This window comes from Monopterus albus, unplaced genomic scaffold (genome assembly GCF_001952655.1).
Source record: "Monopterus albus unplaced genomic scaffold, M_albus_1.0 scaffold27.1, whole genome shotgun sequence".
In the NCBI taxonomy this organism is placed as follows: domain Eukaryota; kingdom Metazoa; phylum Chordata; class Actinopteri; order Synbranchiformes; family Synbranchidae; genus Monopterus; species Monopterus albus.
In genome coordinates, this window is record NW_018127907.1 from 1,325,372 (window position 1) to 1,346,049 (window position 20,678).

A 20,678-nucleotide genomic window follows, 5' to 3' on the forward strand; every position below is an offset into this window, starting at 1 on the left:
GATAATTATTTATCTAGAGATATTGCTTAGGACTTAAAAGTTGTAAGATGATGTCATGGGGTAGGACTAGATAAGTCTGATTCTTCTTATTCCGTTCAAGCATGTACTAGGTATAAGTAAATTGATATTGGATTATTATTGTTGGATATGTGTGAAATTACATGTGCTGACATATCAACTGTCTTTACATGCTTGAATGAATAAATCAAAATCAAATCAAATCAAATCTGTGACATTTGAATGCCACCTGAAATCATCTTTCTGAGGCCTAAAATTAAAGCTAAAGTATATAACCTTTGTTTCAAATATTTGCACTGTAGAACTATGCTCCACAACTTGTCTTAATGTGGAGAGGTGCTGCCGAAGCCTCCTGTGACCCAGACTCATTGAACAGTACTGGCAGCAGTGCAGAGACATTAGCTTCTAAAAGGTTTTGAAAACAATTGACCTCTCTGAATAATCAGAGATTTTCAATTATTTCTTCTTGATCATTAGGTTTTGTTGCATTCTCATAGCTGAAGAGCGTGGCGGAGCGTAGCAGATCGTTGTAGAGCACAGTGAAGCAGGGAGAGGGGGTGCTGGGTGGAGCGGAGTGGATCGATTTGGAGTATCATGCTAGTGCTACCTTAAGATACAGTACATATTGTAGCTTTAAATAAAAGTGAATTAAATTTTGACACTTAGAACAATTCTTATAACCAAATAATGCACAATACTGTTTTTGCCAGGTTCATTCATGTTTCATTATTTCAAAGATACTGTTTTTACACCTGTAACCGCAGTCAGCACTCTGAGGCCAGACCATGAGTCATGTACCAGAGAGAGAAGCTAAATTTAAGCAAATTTGAGGGAGTGAGTAAGAGAACACTTGTATGTTGTTTTCTTCATGGAAAAACACAACAGAGAGAAGTGTGAATCTACCAGTATGACAATGTGTATATCTTGAATACCAGAAAAGGCGGGTACAGTATGCTCCTTTAGTCCAGTTTAAATGGATTTTGCACCATCAGGATTAAGGTAAATTTGGCAATGTAGATGAACAACAGGCTCCTCCTGAGTATCAAGGTGCTGCCACCAGTGGTTTTGTGATTCCAGCAGCTGTCAGACTTCCATATTTTTATATGACTTCCATATAAACAAAAGGGCACAGAGGGGTTGAGTGTGGCACTGTTGCCATGGTGACCTGTCTGCATGTTGACCTGACTGCCCAGCAGAATCATAGTTGGCACACACACATATACACAAAAAAGAGTGTCTCTAACACAGGGCTTTCTTTCACCATGTTGTTGGCAAGCTCGCCAGTATTTTCCTTATTCTTCTGGCTGTCTTTCTCTCACATGCTCTTCTTCTCACACACACACACACACACACACACACACACACACACACACATGCACACATCTAAACACAAACAGAATAGGTTTTACCATAAATAAGCATAAATGTATATCTCTGTACATTTTCCATGTCATTTCTCTGGAGAAAATGTGTAGAATCAGGAAGCAATAAATTCTTCCTAGCCAGTTTCATTTCAGATTAACAGATTCCTTTATTTCTCCCAAATTATTTTTCTTCACACAAATGTTTCTGTTTCATCTTACTATAGACAAGTGGTCACACGTGGAAGTAAGTGCTGCTCAAGTGAAGACACCCCCACCCCCCATCTGCCTCTGTCACATGGAGCGATGTGTGTCATCGTAACCTGCTTTTTCATGCATGTGGATATAATGACCCAGATGAGACGCACACACACACACACAAGTGCTGACATGTTGTATCCCCCTCCTCTTCAGGGGTAACAAATGTTGATGAAGGTAGTTAAGGGAATCACTGGAGTCGAGCACAAAGCTGTGCAGATAAATAATGATGTCTATACTGAAGGTAGGAATGATGTTTCTTTTCTCTTTTTTTAGGCAAAACCACACAAAGAAAAGATGTTGTGTAACAAGCTAACTGTGATGCCAGGGCTGAAAAGAGCTTGTAAACCTCAATGGGATTCCCCTGGAAACATAAAGGTTAAAAATGCATTTTAAAAAGATTACTGATGGCGCCCCAGTGACAAAATGTTTGCCTCTTGCTGTCCCCCCTTTTCCAAATGTAACAGGCCTACATTAACATAATACAATCATTCTGTTTAAAGTGGTGGCAGCAATTACCTTGAACAGTTGTTGAACAACAACCCTAGCCTTAAACCAAAGCCGACACTTGCTTTAACTTTACACCGTGTCATTTTTGTAAAATTGGACAAACTGTGTATAGAAAAACAAGGCCACAAGACCTCATTTTAGGGTCCAGGTTAGGCTTAGGGGATGTGTTTGGGTTAGGCTTTTAGTAGTGATGGTTGAGGTTAGCGTAAGTGACTAGGGAATGCATTATGTCAGTGATTGTCCTCACAAAAATAGCTGTGCAGCTGTGATGTTAGCATCCATGTACACCAAGACCTCTTTCAGCATTCCACTGCACATGCTCACTCACACACAGCTCAATATAAAGACAGAGATACAAATATGTAGACACAAGGACACATATTCATACACCCAAGTGCACACACACACGCACGCGCGTGCACAAGGATGCAGTGCTGCTGAGTGAGGTAGAATTAAATAGAGAAATCCTTTAAACGAGCATCGATCCACAGAGTTTAAATCGCTGGCTCCGTCTGCCATGGCAGGCCAAACAACAGGGAGCTCTGTGACAGCTGGGACACACACACACTCACACAAGTAGGAGGCTTTGCAGGCAAACACAAACAAATGCACCCACAGATTTGAATAACTATCTGTGTAAGGACTCTCCTAATTGTAACATGTACCATAAAAGCATGTTTTAACCTTCAAACAGTCCATGAGGAAGTGGGGATCAACCAAAATGTCCTCACTTCCCTGGTATAAAACCAAATCCTTACTGCTGGACATAAACGCACACAAAGGACTAATAGTCACTGAGTTGAAGCTAAAGACACACCGTCAGTCTGTCTGGCACCTTCCCCTTACTTTGATTATATACGCTCAGTGTTTTTACTTGAGCACACCAACATCAGCATATTAATTTGTCTTCCTCACTACCTGCTTTCATTGACACACATGCACTCACACATACTCTTCATGTTGGCACATTTGAACACACACACATACACAGACACACAGGTGCATGCATGACAACATGCATGCGACACACTAATGTGAATCATCGCAGGAGACCACCTAACCCACAACAAACCAAAATGCAAGCTGTTAACTTTTCTCCTTACCAGTCACCCAACACGTTGCCGCCATCACAGCCCTGCAGATGCCCTGCAGATGTCACTTAGCTGCAGACACACCTCTTCATTTTTCCATCCATCCATCCTTCCACCTCTCGTGGGACACAGAGGAGGGACAGAATGGGAAGAATCAGTATGTGTGTGTGTGTGCAGAGGGGGAAGGGAACCAGGCAGGTTAATGAATTAGTAATTAGAACTGACATTGCATCTGCACTAGGTTTCCCCAAAACTTTTTCCACCACTCTATTTGTGTCTCTGTGGTCATCTGTGATTCCTCTGATCTCACTTTGTCATCTTTGACCTCCTGCACCCACCCTCTCCTCCTCATCCTCATCTCCTCTCCTTGCATAACTCCCCCTCCACCTATCTTGCTGTGGGTCTTGCCTCTCTAACCTTCTCCTCCCCTTGTCTTCAAACACACATCAGTCTCTTTTGTTCTGTCTGCATAATCTCTAATGCTTTATACATGTCTCTCTTCTTCTTAATGCCCCCAGTCTCTTCTTATCACTTTTCCCCTTCTTCGGTCTCATCTAATGTGCTATTGATCGCTGGAGATCACTGGACTAAACGATGAGCCTCTCAGTCTATGTGGACATACATTAAAGCTTGATGCTGTTGTACATTTAAAGGGCTGTCTTCAGTCCTGCAGAAAGCATTGTAAAATGGTGGCAGCAGACAATGCAGAGCCATGTGTGTGATTGTCTACTGCTGCCATGACCTTGAGGAGCACCAATGAGATGAGGCACGATATTGTATGTTCTAAGGACAAAACAAACAGTTTAAACCAGCTCTTTGCTTGTTTTTACCGTGTTGTTTTTATATGTGGGAGGTGAGTGACAGTGAAAGAGCAGGGTGAAAATGGGTGGTAGGGATATATTAGTACAGTGGGAGAAATATCCTTTATAGGCTTTGTCAAGGGCAGAGTAGTGTACACTGACAGATTACATTAACTGCTTGTCTGTCGGTCTAGCCATAATAATTCCTAGAATACTTATGTTCAACAGTGACAGATGGTATAAGTCCAGGGTCTTGTGCTGAAATGATAAAATGTAGAATGACCATAATAAAATGTAAGCCCCCAAATTGGAGATTGTTTCCACCATAATTAGCACTGCATTGTGCCAACATAAAACTGAGTTCCTCATCATTTGTTACAAATTATAAGCATGAACACTTGGCTCATAAACACCTATACTTTGTGTCCAACTGTGGGTTTCATATAACACAATTAATTACCAGTCTATACCAGCAGGATGTTGACTGTTTCAGGGGTCATGTTTTCCTTTGCAGATTTCACATTCCTATCTAAACCAAACTGCAACATGATGACCAGTGGTACGTCCAGGATATGACAGCTGCAGGACTTTAGACCTTGGACAGCACTATTTGATTGTCTGTAAATCATCTGCATGCTATGTATTTCTGGTAAATGCCCAAGCTTTTCCCCAAACACATTTCTAATTCAAGTATCCCACTCTTCTGAGGACACCCTGAAACCTTCCCAAGGTCCTCTGGGCATCCCTGGACCGCAGTCTGGGAAACATACCACAGTTCCTCCGGTCATGTTAACTGGTTTTGATTATAGGCCTGTTCTAATACACTCCAGGCCTGGACAGTTATATCATCAGTGGTCAGAGAGAAGGACTTATGTCAACACAACTGCCAGTGCTAATCTTCACTGCAGGCTACAGTGTCTGATATCAACAGGCCCTGGAGACACGTCCCGTTCACACCGCGTCTAGCCACGGGAGAGTGATGGTGCTCCCGAGCAGTCAGATGAGCAGAATTACAATTTCTCAGCAGCCATTCAATCCCAAAGAGGATCTACAGAGAGCAGCGGACGCTAAGGACGCATCCGTTCCTCCATCCATTCATCAATCCGTTCAGTAATCGCTCTCCGCTGCCTGGACCTCCCGCGTGCCCCTGTCAGCCTGCGCAGAGGCGCGAGACTACACCACGAGTTTTGTTCGGTCGGCGGTGGCGGCGTGAACAACGGTCGCACGCGCACACCGGTGAGAGGGGGGCAGTTTGGAAGGACGCTGAGCGTGGAGAGAAAAAGAGCCCGTCTGTCAGTGTTATACCCGGGGTGGATGTAGAGAGACAGAGGGGGAAACAGGACCACCGCCGGCGCAAAACTCTCCCTGTCCACTTCTGACTAAACGCATTATACCGGTGAGTCAACAAACGGTACGTTATTTCATAGGTCATACGTTCAAAGTCTTATCATTTTAAGATAGTAGGTCTGTGTTAGCGTTCAAAATCTGTTTAACCGGCAATTATTGCGTGCTCAGATATAATGCACTGTTAGCTCTTTTAATCTACTAGCGAGAGGAACAAATGCATTTTTCATAAAGGCTGCATTGGTTTTTAACGTCCTGTTTTCTGCTAATATGTGACCAAAAATGCACACACCGCCGCCAGCCTACCCGCACCGGCAGGGCTGTAGGACGGCAGTATTTGCGGGGCTAATATAAGCTGAAAGATATGAACCGTGCGGGCCGTGGGATTTTATGGAGGTGTGTGTTTCTCTCTCTCTTCTCTGAGAAGAACAAGACTAAAGCGTTTCCTTTCCGCTTCTAAGTCGCTCTTGAATCGCGACCAAGGTCTATTTTGGAGGAAAAGAAAGACACCGGCCTCAATTGAGCTTGAACCGTGTCTCCCAGCCATCCTGTTGTCATGGTTACTGGCTCGGGGGAGGCTGGGAGAACATGGCTGTCTCGCGCACCGCTCTCTCTTTCACACACACCACACACTCGTACTTCTATCTTTGTGAGGACACACATTGACATAATGCCCCTTACCCTAACCTAAACCATTGGAATCAAATGCCTAACACTAACCTAAGCCTGATTCTAACCTTAACCCTAAAACTAATTTTTAACCCTCAAAAAGGTGTTTCAGAAAGTGAGGACCAGCCAAAATGTCCTCACTTTACAAAAATGTCTTCAGTCTGTAGCAAAAAAAACAAACAAAAAAAACAACATTTTTGGTCTTTACTATATAGCAAGCACAAGAACACCCCCCCCACACACACACACACACACACATACACATATTAGTCACTCTGAGGACACTCCTTGACATAATGCATCCCCTTGCTCTATACTTTAAGCTAACATTAACCATCACAACTAAGTGTGCAACTTCAGCCCTTTAACCATAACACTTAATCTAATTCTAATGTGAGCCCTAAAACCAAGTGTTAACCCTCAAACAACTCTTTTGGCCGGTACTCACAAGAGAGGAATGGTATTGAACTAAAATTTGTCCAAAGATGTACACACACACAAACACTCTCTCTGGGAGAGAGGCAGGAGAGAGGGACCAACAGGCCTTGCTTGGCTACTGTTTGTTTATGTCTTAGTGCGAGACACTTGGAAGAAGAAGCAGGCACACAGTAGCCATTTTAAAAGTATCCTATGCACATCTCAAAACAACAGTTCTGTAAATCCCAACAGGAATTATATAGCCTAGTGATAACAGATTAGATAAAAATAAGATACCCCAGTGACTTTAACAGCCCTAGACATCGTTGCTTCTTTAGGATGTGTGGCTTCGTTAAAGCAGGTGTTTGATAGCAGCGTATTTTTCATCCTGAAAGCAAAGTCACTATTATCTTAATTATAGACATTTCCATGTCTCTTCTAGAGCCATTGTAATTCAGTACCTCTGTACAACTGTGGGCTCTCCCAGGCAAAAGTGCAGCTCTCTCTCCCATGTATTCCCCATGAACTCAAGGTGTCAGACATGCAGACACACCAGCAGCAGTGACAAGACCAAACTGTCGATCTCTTTCTCCTCCTCTGATTTTCTAGTTGGCATTTTTTTTGTTCATTGTTTTAATGACTTTGTTAGCACTACTGATGAACAACAGGAAGCAGCATTTTAAAAAGTGCTTTATACATTTAAACCATTGTTGGAATAGTATATTACTTGGATTAAAAATGTGGGAAACAAAAAAAAAAGTCAGACATCACAAAGGGCATGTTACATTTGTCTTTGTGTTATAATGTCTGATTTTACATAAGAAAATGGAAGTAGCCCCAAACATGATAAATCACCACATTAGTATGTATTTAGATGTAAATGTTTAGCGTGACAAAATGCAATCGGTTGACCTTGATGACATAGATGTATTGGGGTGATTTGGGGTAGCTGGCTGACTGTCACGCTCCAGTAGGCTGGTGTGGCTAGTTGAAGGCTCTGTGGTCATGTTGGCTATAGGAAAATAGCCTGGACTACTTCCAAGCCCACATTTTCCTGCTTTCCTGTCCCAAGATAACAACAAGGAAGTGATTTTTCTTCCTTTGTGCTTGTAACACTGTTTAAAATGTGTGTGTGTGCGCGAGTGTGAGTGTGTGCTGCAGTGCCAATGCTGCACCCAGCTGGCATATTATTATGAACAGGGTCAGTAGGTCATTTGCAGTATGAGACTGCAGCGCTTTATGAGCATGTCCCTCTGTTAGACAGAAGTGTAGAGGAGGCAAGAGGAGAGGTTTTCCTTCTGTGTCCTTAGTATATAGATCTGATATCATCCATCAGTGTTCAACTAATAGCTTCATAAATTAATTTTGATTACTAATTAGCACTTTATGAAAGTATTTAGAGGGCTGGCCTATTGATCTAAGTGGTTAAGATGTCTATTATGATAGCTGGGGTTGGGACTTCTTCTTTTTTTCTATAAATTTTCTAATGAAATCTTAAATAGTCAAAAAAATAAAAATATGTAATACAGTAGTGGTTTTGTATTTCTGCATGGTGTGCTCATTCAGTTTATCATATCACTTACTTTTTACAAGATGAGGTAATTAACTCTATGCCAGTAACTGCAGTGAGGCACCAACACTGTCCTTCACACCACTTGTCAATGGTGTGGTAGAAACAAACCCTCACAGTGGCACAAAGCACAAACAAAAGAGCTGCACAAATTTAAAAAGAATCCGGCAGCACTACAGACGTAATGAGGTCAGACCAGTTATAAGTGGTCAATTGGAGTTGGTGATTTCCAACAAGAGCATGGAGCAACTCAGCTTGAGCAAGAATGGCATCAAGTGCCCTGCTGAAATGCACAAAAGTAGCCAATCATGATATGTATTATACATGCAAAGGGAATGTCCACTGACTTTGCACTTAAAGATCAGTTTAAAGTCTTGGTACGTTCTTCTCAGCATGTGAAAACTGTTGTATAAAGTCTTATGTGATTCTGGAGGAGCTCTGTTAAGTCTGAGAAAATAACCCTGATAATGTCATCAGGGATTAGTGACTATAAAAATCTTACATTACAACCTGGGCTGTGCAGCTTGAAGAGCATGGACTTTACACAGGCAGGTATGGTCTAATGCAGCAGTCATATAATGGGAAGATGAGGAAAACTTCCTGTTATTGTGACTTGGGAGAGCTCATGCTTTATTCCAAGCTGGTTTCCCCCACTAGGTTTGTTGTCCTACTGTCTACATGGCCTAAATTAGCTATCTCTGCTTTGTTACATATTTGGACCACTTTGTGAAGCCAAACACAAACAGTGTCCTCTAAAATTAGCAGTTATTTGTGTTAATATTGGATCTTAACTAACAGTAATGATAACTTTGCAGCTACTTTCCCATTTTGTTGACTTCTGGTGGGTTTTTGACCGTTCTTTTTAAAACCTGTCTCCAATATGCCTGCCGACCTTATGGAAGGGTAATCCAAAATTGCTGAAATACTCCTTTAACCATGTTAATAGTTTAACTGTTGAGTTTCAAGAGCTCACTGGTATTTTTTCATAAACAGTCAAATGAGTGTTGCAGAGCACATCACACAATTTGAGGATGCAATGTCTGCAGCTGTGTGGGCTTCTTAACCCAGTAAGACCTGCTCAGACTGGGAAAAGTGTCTCCAGTCTGGTTACCTCAGTAGTGTTTCTTTTGTATTTCTGCGGCCTATAGAGACAAGTCATGCTTATCACTGGAGACTCCCAGTGGACTGCGACTCTGTGTCTCAGGGATCAATAAATTAAACTATGGATGTATTTATGTTTGTGTATCAGAGAGTGTGCAGTGAGACACAAAGACAAACAGATTTTAAAAAAGATATAAAAGGCACAAGAGACTGAGGAGAGCTATTTAATGGTGACTTGGCCTTTTATCCAACATCATTCTCACTGGATTGGTGGTTTATATGGCAAGGTGGGCCTGATTTCAATGTGTGTGTGTGGTGTGTGGGTGGTGTTCACATGATTGGCACATGGTCTGATTGCAATGAAAAGAAATTGATAACGCTTAAGAGCTCCCGTGTTCTGCTGACTAACCTAGAATGCAGTAAGTCTTTCCTGATAGCCATTGTATACATAGAGACAAAAAGACTCTCTTTCTTTCTCTCTCTCTCTCTCTCTCACATACACACAACATGCTGTGTTTTCATTCCTTGTGGGGACTTTACATTGACTTACCTTAATTTCCTGGAGACTGACCTAAACCATAGCCACTACTTGCCTAACCCTTACCTTCACCCTAACCTTAAACAAAGTCCTCACTCTGAAATGTCATGACTTCAATTTTGGGGACTTGGTTTTTGTCCCCATAAAGATGTCAAGTCCCACCAGTGTGGTTGAATAAACAGATTTTTGTCTCCAAAACATGAGAATTACCAAACCACACACACACACACACACACACACAATCTCATAGCCTCACATACAACATTTTGATAACATTGGCTATGTTTTCTTCATCCATCTATGTGGGGTGTCTGAGCACATCTGCGGTCTCTCCTTAGCAGCCAGATTCATAGTGCTGCTCACTTCCATGGTCCACTTTTTTCTGTTAGCTAAGATTCATTTACCTCCATTACTGCAAAATAAAGGTCTGAGACAGAAAAAAGAAAGCAGAGTCAGACTGTGAGAAAGTAGAAAACATAATGTTGAACAGACAAAGAGGAGAGAGTGGGAGAAAGCAGGATACTGGAGACAAAAAGAGAGAGACACAGAGAGAGAATTCCCACTTTCCTTGTCTGGTTTCATAACCATTCACTGTTTCCATTTATGGAGATGTGTCACTGTTTTGTTCGTGTGTGTGTGTGTGCCTGTATGCATTTGACTGCATGTTAATATGGGCAAATGCATCTTTGTGTATAGCTAGATAGCATAACTGGATGCAAATTGCACCTGTTTGCATATGCCAGTACTTGTGTAAGTAAGAGCATGTTATTAGCTGCAATATATTCAGATGGAAGTGTGTTTCAAATTTTCATTACCTGGGGTTGGGATTATTTGAGCTCATCCTAGTGAATGATTTAGACAAGAACAGCCTTCAAGTGCATTAGCCTACCAGTTTTTGAGCTGTACCTTTCTTTGTGGTTCACGTGGCAGGTAATAATGAGCCATACTGTTAGGTGCCATGTGAAATATTGCTGGGTTCTGTATAATTTGTATCATTCTTTTTGTAGCTCTGATGAAACATTTGGTGTCCTCATGCTAAGGCTAAACAAAGCTTTTGCAACATCATAGATAAAAATTTGGCTCTCATCCTAGCCTGTCACAAATTTTCCCTCTGTACCATGATTTCATTTGTTCAGTTTGATATCAAAATAAAGCAGAAACACTAGAAATTTCCCCTGTGAAACCACAGAAATTTGTTGGCAGTAGTCCGGATGTTTGTTTCAGCTTAACTAGGTTCTTACTTGCATCTGCATCCCATCAGGAAAGCTATGAATTCTAGTAAATATTTTACTGCAGTTGTGCCTTAAGTCTCCTGCTATGGATGATTCAGCAGAGCAGAGAGTAACTGTGTCTAAGGACTCTGCCTGTATAGATAGGGCAGACAAGGCTGCATCCTAGGTGCACTTTGCAACAAAGTCAGACTCCAAACACTTAATCTACATTGACATTGCTGATCTTGAAAATTGTGTGATGTAATTGAAAACACCAGAAGAGCTATACTACTGCAAGCTTGTGCTGAAAATGCTTTGCCAGCTGCTGTTTGCAAAATTCAACAAAACTTCACTTGTAAAATTTTTGATTTGTCAAATTGTGTTGTATATCTCTCTTGTTATTATTGTTAGGACTTTGATTTGAACAATATAATTCAAACCATTAAATTTAGAGATTAAATCTTCACATATGAGAGGCTGGAACCACGTGGTATTTTGTAGGTTCAGAATGACTAAAATTAGCAATACTTTATCAGAATTGTTGGTGAATTTTTTGCTGATATCTACATAGATAACATGTCACATTTTTCACACAGGTCATCAGACTATATCTTAATAACATTAATTTCACATTTATCCTCACTAAATAAATCTTATTAGAAAAAAGAATAATATATCAAAAGACAGCAATAATTCACACATAGCTAGCTCTACAGAAACGTAATTACAGCAATAGCTGCTCATTAGCATTTGCCCTTGAGCCTCAATAAGGACAGAGGAAGACCTGCTGTACAGAGGACTTAGCCGCTCAGCAACAATCCAAGTGAGAGTAACAGTACAGGATACAGGTTACTATCATCCACTTGCGCTAAGCACAGCCAGAGCACTACTGGAAATAAATAGTTATTCAGCTGTGAAATCCCCACATAGAAGGAGAGTGGATGACCTAGCAGGAAGATTTTGACAGGAATCTGTTGGAAAATCTCTCTGGCTGCTTGTCCGTCTGTCTCTATTTGGCTGCTTTCTACTTCATCTATCTTTTCTTGCTCTGCTTTCAGAGCTGTTTTAATATCAAAGGACAAAGTGTTCTACACTTATGCATCTTTCTCTCTGTGTGTAACACACACATATACACCTGGAAATGCACTGCATCACACATGTATCCACAGCTGTTCCTTTGTTGAAGGTGACCTCTGTGACTTGCAACTAAGACAAAAAAAATCAAATGACTGTATAAGTATCTACTATAGTTAATGTACTCATTTTATAACACCACCTTCTCCTCCATCTTATTTTCACTTGGTAATTTGTCTTCATTTCATGCTGTTTTCTCTCTCTCTCTCTTTCTTTTGTTTGCAAAGACTCTTCCTCGACCGCTGAGCTAAAGCCCAGGTCCTCATCTCTGACTGGAGCAGACAGCAGTACCCCTCAGTGAGGAACACCATGACCCAGGAGGGGCAGGCTCTGCCCTCTCCCACCCCACCAGAGAACTCAGTGGAGCCCAATACATCCAGCACCACCAGTGACCCACACACAGAGACGCTCAACCAGCCAGAGCAGGAGAATTTGAAGGAGGAAGTAGAAGAGGGGAAACAACAAGAAGAGATCAGGAAGGGAGAGGAGGAGGCACAGGGGGAGACACACAGGGAAGGGAGGGTGGAAGTAAAGGATGCAGGAGGAGAGAGTGAGCCTCAAGAAGAGAGGGCAGATCACAGTGGAGATGAGGATCAACAGACAGATGGAGGGGCAGAGGGAGAGAGGAAAGGTATGAGAGAGGAAGGATGTATAAACATGGAAATAAGCTCATTGGAGGAGGAGACACATGAGGAGGAGGGGAAGGAAAATGAAGACATGCAGCCATCTACAGAGAAGGAAGCAACTCACCCTCAACAAACTGCACGGTTAGTTTACTACGTCTTCGTTACTGTTACACTCTGTCAGTATATTGTTATTATAGAGCATTAAAATCTTGTAAGTAAGTCTCTCGATTCATATGATTTCAATTAAAGCTGACAATACTCCCCTCAGATCCACCAACATATGAATCATTACAACTGCATATGTTTTGGACAAGCAGCTACATGCATAAAATATCACATGAGCTGTTAATCAACAGTTAATTCGTTTTCATCTTGATAAACAGACTGACACACACACAAACAACACGCTGTGTTTTCATCATTGACTTACATTCATTTCCTGTAGACCTATCCTAATCTGACCCTAACCCTGATCCTAACCTTAACTTAACCCTAACCTTAAACCATGTTGTCACCCTAAAATTCAGTGAGTTCTGAATCCTTGTGGGGACCAGAGGCTGAGTCCCCACAGTGTGAGTGTGTTAACAGGCTTTGTTCCCCCTAATGTAAGTAATACAAAGGCACACACACACATCTTCCTCAAGTCTTACTTTATAACTTGTGACTATCTTTTTTTCCTTTGGTAGACTGTGTTTATGTAATATCATGAAAGAGTGCCACTTTAAAATACTAAATATTTTAAGTTGCAAATTGTTTTCTGAGTGTGTTCTCTACTACATAATTAATCTAATGTGTTTATGTGCTTATGTATTTCACTGACATTTTACAAAATGACCTAGGCAAAAAGCATACTGTACATGAGCACACCAATACAAACAGTTAAAACATATGTAAATGAGGCTGTTTTTCATCAGTCTTTATTGAAAAAAAAAGAATGGATTTACATCTATCAACAGCAAATGCAGACCATTACAATACATTCCTATTCTCTTAAATAAAATGAGTGGATTTGTGGAGTTCTGACAGATGAGGGAAGATAAGCGTCCAGCTGTTCACAAAGTAACAAATTGGACAGTGCTTTTTCATCTTTCATCTTGCTTCAGTTGTTAGTCGAAGCTGAGATATTTGTCCATTTTGTGTATTTCTCCTGAATGAAAAATAGTCTCAGCAATGGATATGAATGATCTGCTTTTTATGTGCAACAATCCCAACAAAAACCCTCCTCATGTTGATATCAAATGCTAAAGATAATTTCACACTTTGCTTGTCTTCTTGTTGATATAGACTGGCGAATGGTATAGGTGGGGACGAAGACAAGGATGAAGCTGATGAGGAGGACAGTGGAGGAGATGAAGGAGGGTCTCATACACACTTTGACACTTTCAGCTCTAACTTTGAGGCAACTGTAGAGCAGGCCAACACAGAAGTGGAGGAAGAGGAGGAAGAGTTCCAGAAAGAGGGAGATGGGAGGGAAAACCAGGACAGTTTCAGCTCAACATTCGAGCAGATTGTTGAGCAGGTTGCTGCTCAAGAGGAAGACGAGGAGGAAGAGGAGAGGGCGTTGAAGGAGGAGCAGGAGAAGGGTAGGGTGGACAACAAAGATGGCTTCAGCTCTACATTTGAGCGCATTGTGGAATCTGCCTTGCTGAGGGGTGGGACCTGCTACAGCAGCCTGGACTCTTTGGATGTGCTGTCACTCACAGATGAGACGGACAGCTGTGTCAGCTTTGAGGCACCTTTGACGCCACTCATACAACAGAGGGCTCTGTTACAGGGTCCTGAACCTCTGGAGCTGGAGCTGGCGACAGTTCAGGAGCAAGAAGGGGCTGAGGCTGGACCAGATGCCCTAGGTGGTGATCTCAAGACTGGGGAGAGCACACTATGTGGAGCTGGAGCTGTGGCTGGAGTAGGAGGAAGCCCACTCAGGACCACCATACCAGGAAGCAGGTCAGAGTTTGTACTGAGCCAGCCTGGACGCTGGGCCATCCCTAACGGATACCATGCAGAGTCCCAGGGACCCATGGAAGGTTGTGGAGCCATGATCAGCTCTGCCAGGTAAAGATGAGGCCTGCTTATGATTGTTTGGGTCCCTGTGTTCATGTGATTATAGCATCTTTAAATGTACTATGAAGGCAAGATAGATTAGACAATCTTGGTGAAAACTATTGGAGTAAGCACTTTATTCTGTATTTTTAGGTCAGATCCAACAGGGGAAGAGAGGATGTTATCAGTGTGTGTTGCTTTCTGCAACAGTGTCTTTTTTGTATGGCTGCAAGCTTTCTCAAGAATCAGAATTTTTTAAAGCCTACATATAAGGTCTTTAAACTATAGATTCTGATAGCAACTAATAGATTTGGGCAAAGTATTGAAATTGATCATTTTTTGTTTTTTAATGTTACTGCATCTTGGAATACCTTTAATACTGTGAATCATGTTGTACTTTTTTCCTGCAAATTGGCAATACAAAGCAGTTAGTCAGGTTTCTCATTCAGCACTCTAAATTATATTAATACTTCCATTATTTCCTCCAATGAACTTCATCTACACAATATTTCATACTTAGATGAACATCTTTATACATTTTAACTATAAAGTGAATGTTTGTGTACTACTAAACTGTGTTTTAGTTATTCTAAATTTGGATGAATGATTACTGATGACACATTACAGTGTGTGCCCTGCTGCAGACAGGCAGTGGAAGCTTTGTGTAGTTATGCTGTGACCTTGGTTTAACCAGCAGGTGGCGTGAGCATGGTTACACCCAGTTGTTGGCCATCTGGGAGGGGGCAGGGTGGTTGGCTGGAGATAAATGTGGTTGTCTGCCTGCTAAAGATGTCGTAATTGTCCATAAACATGTTTACCCAACCAACATAAAAAAACAAAAAATAAAAAGGTCTAGGCTCATATTATTCATCTTAAAATCAGTCATAGTTTTGCAAAAGCAGAAAAGAGAACCTGTTACTGCACACGGTTGAATGGCTTTATGCACTTCAGTGTTAGTGCTATATTTGCAAAACTGGCTTAAACTGCAATAAGCTAACAAGAAATCAGGGACAAATAATTCAGAAATTCTAAGTTACAGTATGAGTTACAGTAAAGTATTTTACATTTAAATGGAGTGTAGTTTGGTTGTTTCATATGGAAGATTAAAATGTCAGAGTTCATACAGCAGAGTACAAATAAGATGCAGGATGCCTGTCAGTATAATGAATCATTTGTATGCACAGAACATCAAGAGAATCGTTCACTTTGTCTCAAATTGCCTCCTGCTATTTATGGCAATGCTGAGATTTTATACTATGATCACTTACTCATTCACTCTGTCCATCATTTGCATAGACCCCAAGGAATTCTGTAAATGCAGCAACAGCTGACACTACCTTTGTACCATTTAATTACCTTAATAGCACTAAAGAGGGTTGAAGAAGATGGTGCAGACTGAAGGGGGAGGTTGTAATAGGAACCATATGGAAAAAGCCATGGAAACTGAACTATGGCTATAATGTAGCTCTATGTGTCTGGCCTGTATACAATCCCTGTGGTTTGCTCTCCAGCACCACCCCCCCTGCACAATTTCTACAGTTACAGACTTGCTGGAATGCCTAATAGATGCGCCTAACTCCAACATGATCTGCTTAGCTAACTGCCCTCAAACTCTCCTGGTGTTTCCACAGCTCAGTATGGGTTAGAGGACATACTACTCCCCTAAGTCTACAGATGTTGTCCTTTAAGCACGGGTTTGCTTCCTGACCACCAGTGCCAAGCTGAATGAGCTATTGTTTATGTCATGACGTCATCGTCTTCAGCTTTCCTCTGCCAGCAGGGTCTTAGACTGAATGTGTGTGTGCGCATGTGTGTGTAAGTGAGCGATTATTGCTCTGTACTAGCTAGCTTGCCAGACATTTGAGCACTTAAATCAGTAGAGTGGATACATCTGCTCATCAGTCTTAAAGGGATAGTTTTAAGTTTTAAAGGCACTCATTCAATTTCTTGACATCCATTCACTGTTAGCCTAGATTTTTTAGGCTATTAAAAGAAAGAAGCTGTAAACATTTGCAATTCCAGTGCAAGTCAATAGAGGTAAAAGCCATTACACTGAAAAAAAAAAACTCACAGTTAAAAAACAGTCTAACTTTGCTTTGTTGTAATATCTCTAGGTTGAGTGTGTATAATTTAAGAAATTGCTTTTCAGCCCAGTTGGACCGAAGTACAGTAACTTGAAGCAGTGGGGCTAAAAAGGAATGCTAATAATGAAACAGCACAGCACTAATGCAAGTTGTTTCTTTTACTGAAGGACTCTAAGAGCATATAGAAATAGTGATTAGGTAGTTATAGTTTTAAAATTCATATCATAAAAGCAGCTTGTGATTCAAAGCATAATAGTTATTTATAAAGGCTGACCACTAAGTATCTACTGTCCACATACACAAATATCTCATCCATATTAATGTGTAGATGTGTGTCTTTCTGTTTCATCTCTTTCTCTCTCTGGCACTCCATCTCTTTGTTCCATCTCACCTCCTGCCTCTATTCATTTCACCACTCTATCTCTCTTATCACACTTTATGTCAAACCCAACCCCCAACACACTCCGCACCCCGCTGTCCTCCTCCTTTCTTCTGTGCATCACCTCCTCTTCCATTCCTCCTTCAGCCCTCTCCTGCAGTTGCTTCTTATATTTCATTCCTCTTCTGTCTCTACCTCCATTCTGAATCTGGTTGCAAAAAAGCAAGATGGCAGAAGCCGTATTCATGATATTTTAGCTTCACTTTTGCATATTGGAGCAAAGTGGGGATGCAAAGTCCATCATATATACAGTCATTGGCTTTGACCAAAGGAGTGGACCATAAGCTTGACATTGCCATCCCTAGAGCCACATCACTGCAATGGCTATAAACTGTTACACACCATGATTGTAGTGACACAGAAAAGACAGGCAAGAGTCAATAAACAAAGATAATTTGCTTTCAAGATTCACAGCTCTGAACATGGCCACACAGCAAGCGTGTTTGTTATAAGTGACGACAGTGGAAGACACAGAGAGTAGCGTGTCTTTTCAGGAAAACATTGGCATCCAGCTTGAAGCAGTTGGATCACCATATGTGTCTCAAAATGCTGCAGACACTGTGTTAGTGAGTCATAAATCAATTGTACATATGTCTCACATACCCTTCATGAATACAACTGAAATAGTAATACTCCATATCTTACACTGATTATTCTTACTATTAATGCCATCTTACATTAGATTTTTAGTCCTATCAACAAGTTGTCATTATGTAGTGTGTCACTGATTTTCATCAAATCAGTATAGTCTAATTAGCCCTTTTTATACAGAGATCATATCAAGCTGCTGCTGTTGACACATCTTCAAGGCAGCTTTTTCTAATTTACACTAAACTCAAAAAGCTGGCAAACCACCACCCCGTGTTCATTTTACACAGCTGGTATAATCCTGGTACTAGAGCCGTGATACTTATCATGATGTCCAACTGCTTTATTCTAGCTGAGGCTGCTCCCTCTCCTCATTCACTCTTTAGTTCTCTTGTCCACCTCTGATTATTCTGACATTGGATGAAGGAAGTAAAGTAGGCAGCTGGCCACAGGGATACAGAGAACATGGGCAAGTAGTCTAGATTTGTAGACGTGTCATCTAACACAAGGAAACAAAAGTGAAGGGTTCCTTTCAAACAGTCACTGATGCTGTAGTGCTTCTTAGACAGCCAACCTGCTTGTTCTTAGACATTTCAGTCTTACATCATGTAGTCAAGTCTGACAGGCAGTTAAGTAATGAATCAGTCTGTTACTTTACATGAGTTGTAACCCTCTGCGCCCTGTAACATCGTCACTGAAGTTGAAGCTTAACCTTAATCTATAGACACTGCTAAAACCACAATGAAAACACACTCTGTGTTTACCAGTCAGTCTAGCAGCTTACTACTATAGATAGCCAGTTATATCTACCCAGTGGAGCCGACTAGTTGAATACTTACTCAATATGATAATGCAACCTATGGTGTATTGTCCTTGCACACAAACGCATGGAAAAATGCTTAAGATGGGGGAAAACACACTGGCACAGATATGCCACCTTAGACCATTAGGCACACACAGCAAAGCACACACTTAAAATTCTTTCAAAAGTTATGCCACTGGAAGCGTATATTATGAGTACCTGTACATTTATGCATACCTTTTATTTATTTACTTATATGTGTGCAGTATCTCTGGCTTCACATTTGCATGCATGCATGTGTTTTTATGTGTATTTGTGTGGGAAACATGCCCCCCCCCAAATCTACCAGATCTAAGCCCGAGTAGATAAAAGTCAGGCGCAGTTCTTTCCATATCAGAGAAGCACAAATCTCTTTCATATACACTCACTTAACGCACACACAGGCCAAGAGCACGCATATGTGTAAACGAAAATGTACGTAACGCTCATGCATCCTAACTCTCACTTGGTGACACAGATATGAGGGCTCTTCTTATTTGTCTTTACCACTCTGGATCTTTTGCTTGTTCTCTTTCTCTCTCGAACATATAGTGTACACACGCATCGTTCAGGACGTCACTTTGGGACTAAAACCCTCAGCATGGTTCTGTAGCACTGCTGAAACAACCAGCAGATTATCCTTCCCTGGATCTCACTCAGGCAGTGATATGGACACACACATTTATATACACAGACAAAAACAGACATGTACACACTTTTGCAATACAAGAAGTAATATAGACACATTTTCTCGTTCACCCTGTCACCACCGACACACACTAACCAAATCATTTCTGCACCGACAGTCTTATACTTGTCTATTTATAGCTGAAATATTTATTATATGACACATCCCACAGCCTCAGTGTACTAATGACTGTTTTGGCTGAATGAGGTTTGTTTTTTTGTTTGTTTGTTTTTACCACAGGCTCCACTCTCTGGGGCATCTGTCAACACTTCCTGTATATGTATTCAGTGGAGGTCCAGCCATACTCACAACACATTTGTGTCTGTTTTTTGGAATAGTCTGTTCCCCTGTGTGATCCTCTAGCTGATGTTATTCTCTAGTTGTTGTCAGAAGAAGCTGCTGTGTTGTGTTGCACTGAACAAGGTCCCATACCTGATCACAATTAGTCTCACCTAGTTGAAAGTGGTCACCATTGTCCATTGTCTGCTGAGGACTAGGTATTTTGGGGTGTGCAAGAAAGAGACAAACAGAAAGAAAACAAACTATACCACTATATTGTACATATAGTTATATAAATAAAGAAACAGTTAGAACCCTGTAATTTGAATTAATAACTAAATTACTTCCCCAGATGACTTGGTCTATAGTTGAAATACAATTGCTTATGCTATTGATCAACTTTTAACAAGTGTTTCAGTGTTTCACTATACCTTTCCATTATGGATAGGTGGAAATACGATTGTTGCTGTAATTAATTATCTTGCTTGACCTGTTTCTATATTGAGTTTAGGACACAGCTGGATGACTTCTTTGACTGCTTTCGACTCTAAATTTGATATTATGAGAGTATGGCTGACTGATTCAGAAACAGAAAATCAAGGACTTCTTTTGTTAGGCTGCATATTTTAGCAAAGATGGCTTTAAATTGCCTGTAGGTGTGAATTTGGGTGTGAATGGTTGAGCCTGTGATAGACTGGTGACTTGTTCAGGGTGTACCTTGCCTCTTGCTCAATGTCAGCTGGGACTGACTCCAGCCCCCTTTCTGTGACCACTGACAGAAAAAGCGGTATAGCTAATGGATGGATGGATTTTAATGAGGAGCATTTGTCTTCTACCATTTTTGCCATGAGAACGTCACATCTGTGCTACAATACTGTAAATTGTGTCTAAATGGGAAGGTTAAACTGACAGAGTGACCCTGATGAAGGCTACAATCCAAAATGTCTTTCAGTAAAGCTGTTTTATACATAGCAACTGTTGCTGACCTTTTCAGTTTATTTTTCCTCATTTATGCACCTTGGCAATGGTTGAAATTGTGTGAGAAGTTTCTGCTTTGCCTAAATGGGA

The 20,678-nt window shown here is 41.1% G+C and overlaps 1 protein-coding gene across 2 annotated transcripts in view; it reads left to right on the plus strand.

Annotated features, from left to right (window-relative positions):
• The first annotated feature begins 5,014 nt into the window (after window positions 1-5,014).
• Window positions 5,015-20,678, plus strand: part of psd2 (pleckstrin and Sec7 domain containing 2) — a 32,413-nt gene continuing 16,749 nt past the window's right edge. The window contains exons 1-3 of one of the 2 annotated variants that reach the window (XM_020595526.1): window positions 5,015-5,449; window positions 12,250-12,789; window positions 13,933-14,703. In XM_020595526.1, coding sequence (XP_020451182.1) covers window positions 12,332-12,789; window positions 13,933-14,703 — 1,229 coding nt within the window. In that variant the 5' untranslated portion in view covers window positions 5,015-5,449; window positions 12,250-12,331. The remainder of the gene's footprint in view (window positions 5,450-12,249; window positions 12,790-13,932; window positions 14,704-20,678) is intronic. The other variant, XM_020595528.1, reaches the window with a different exon arrangement.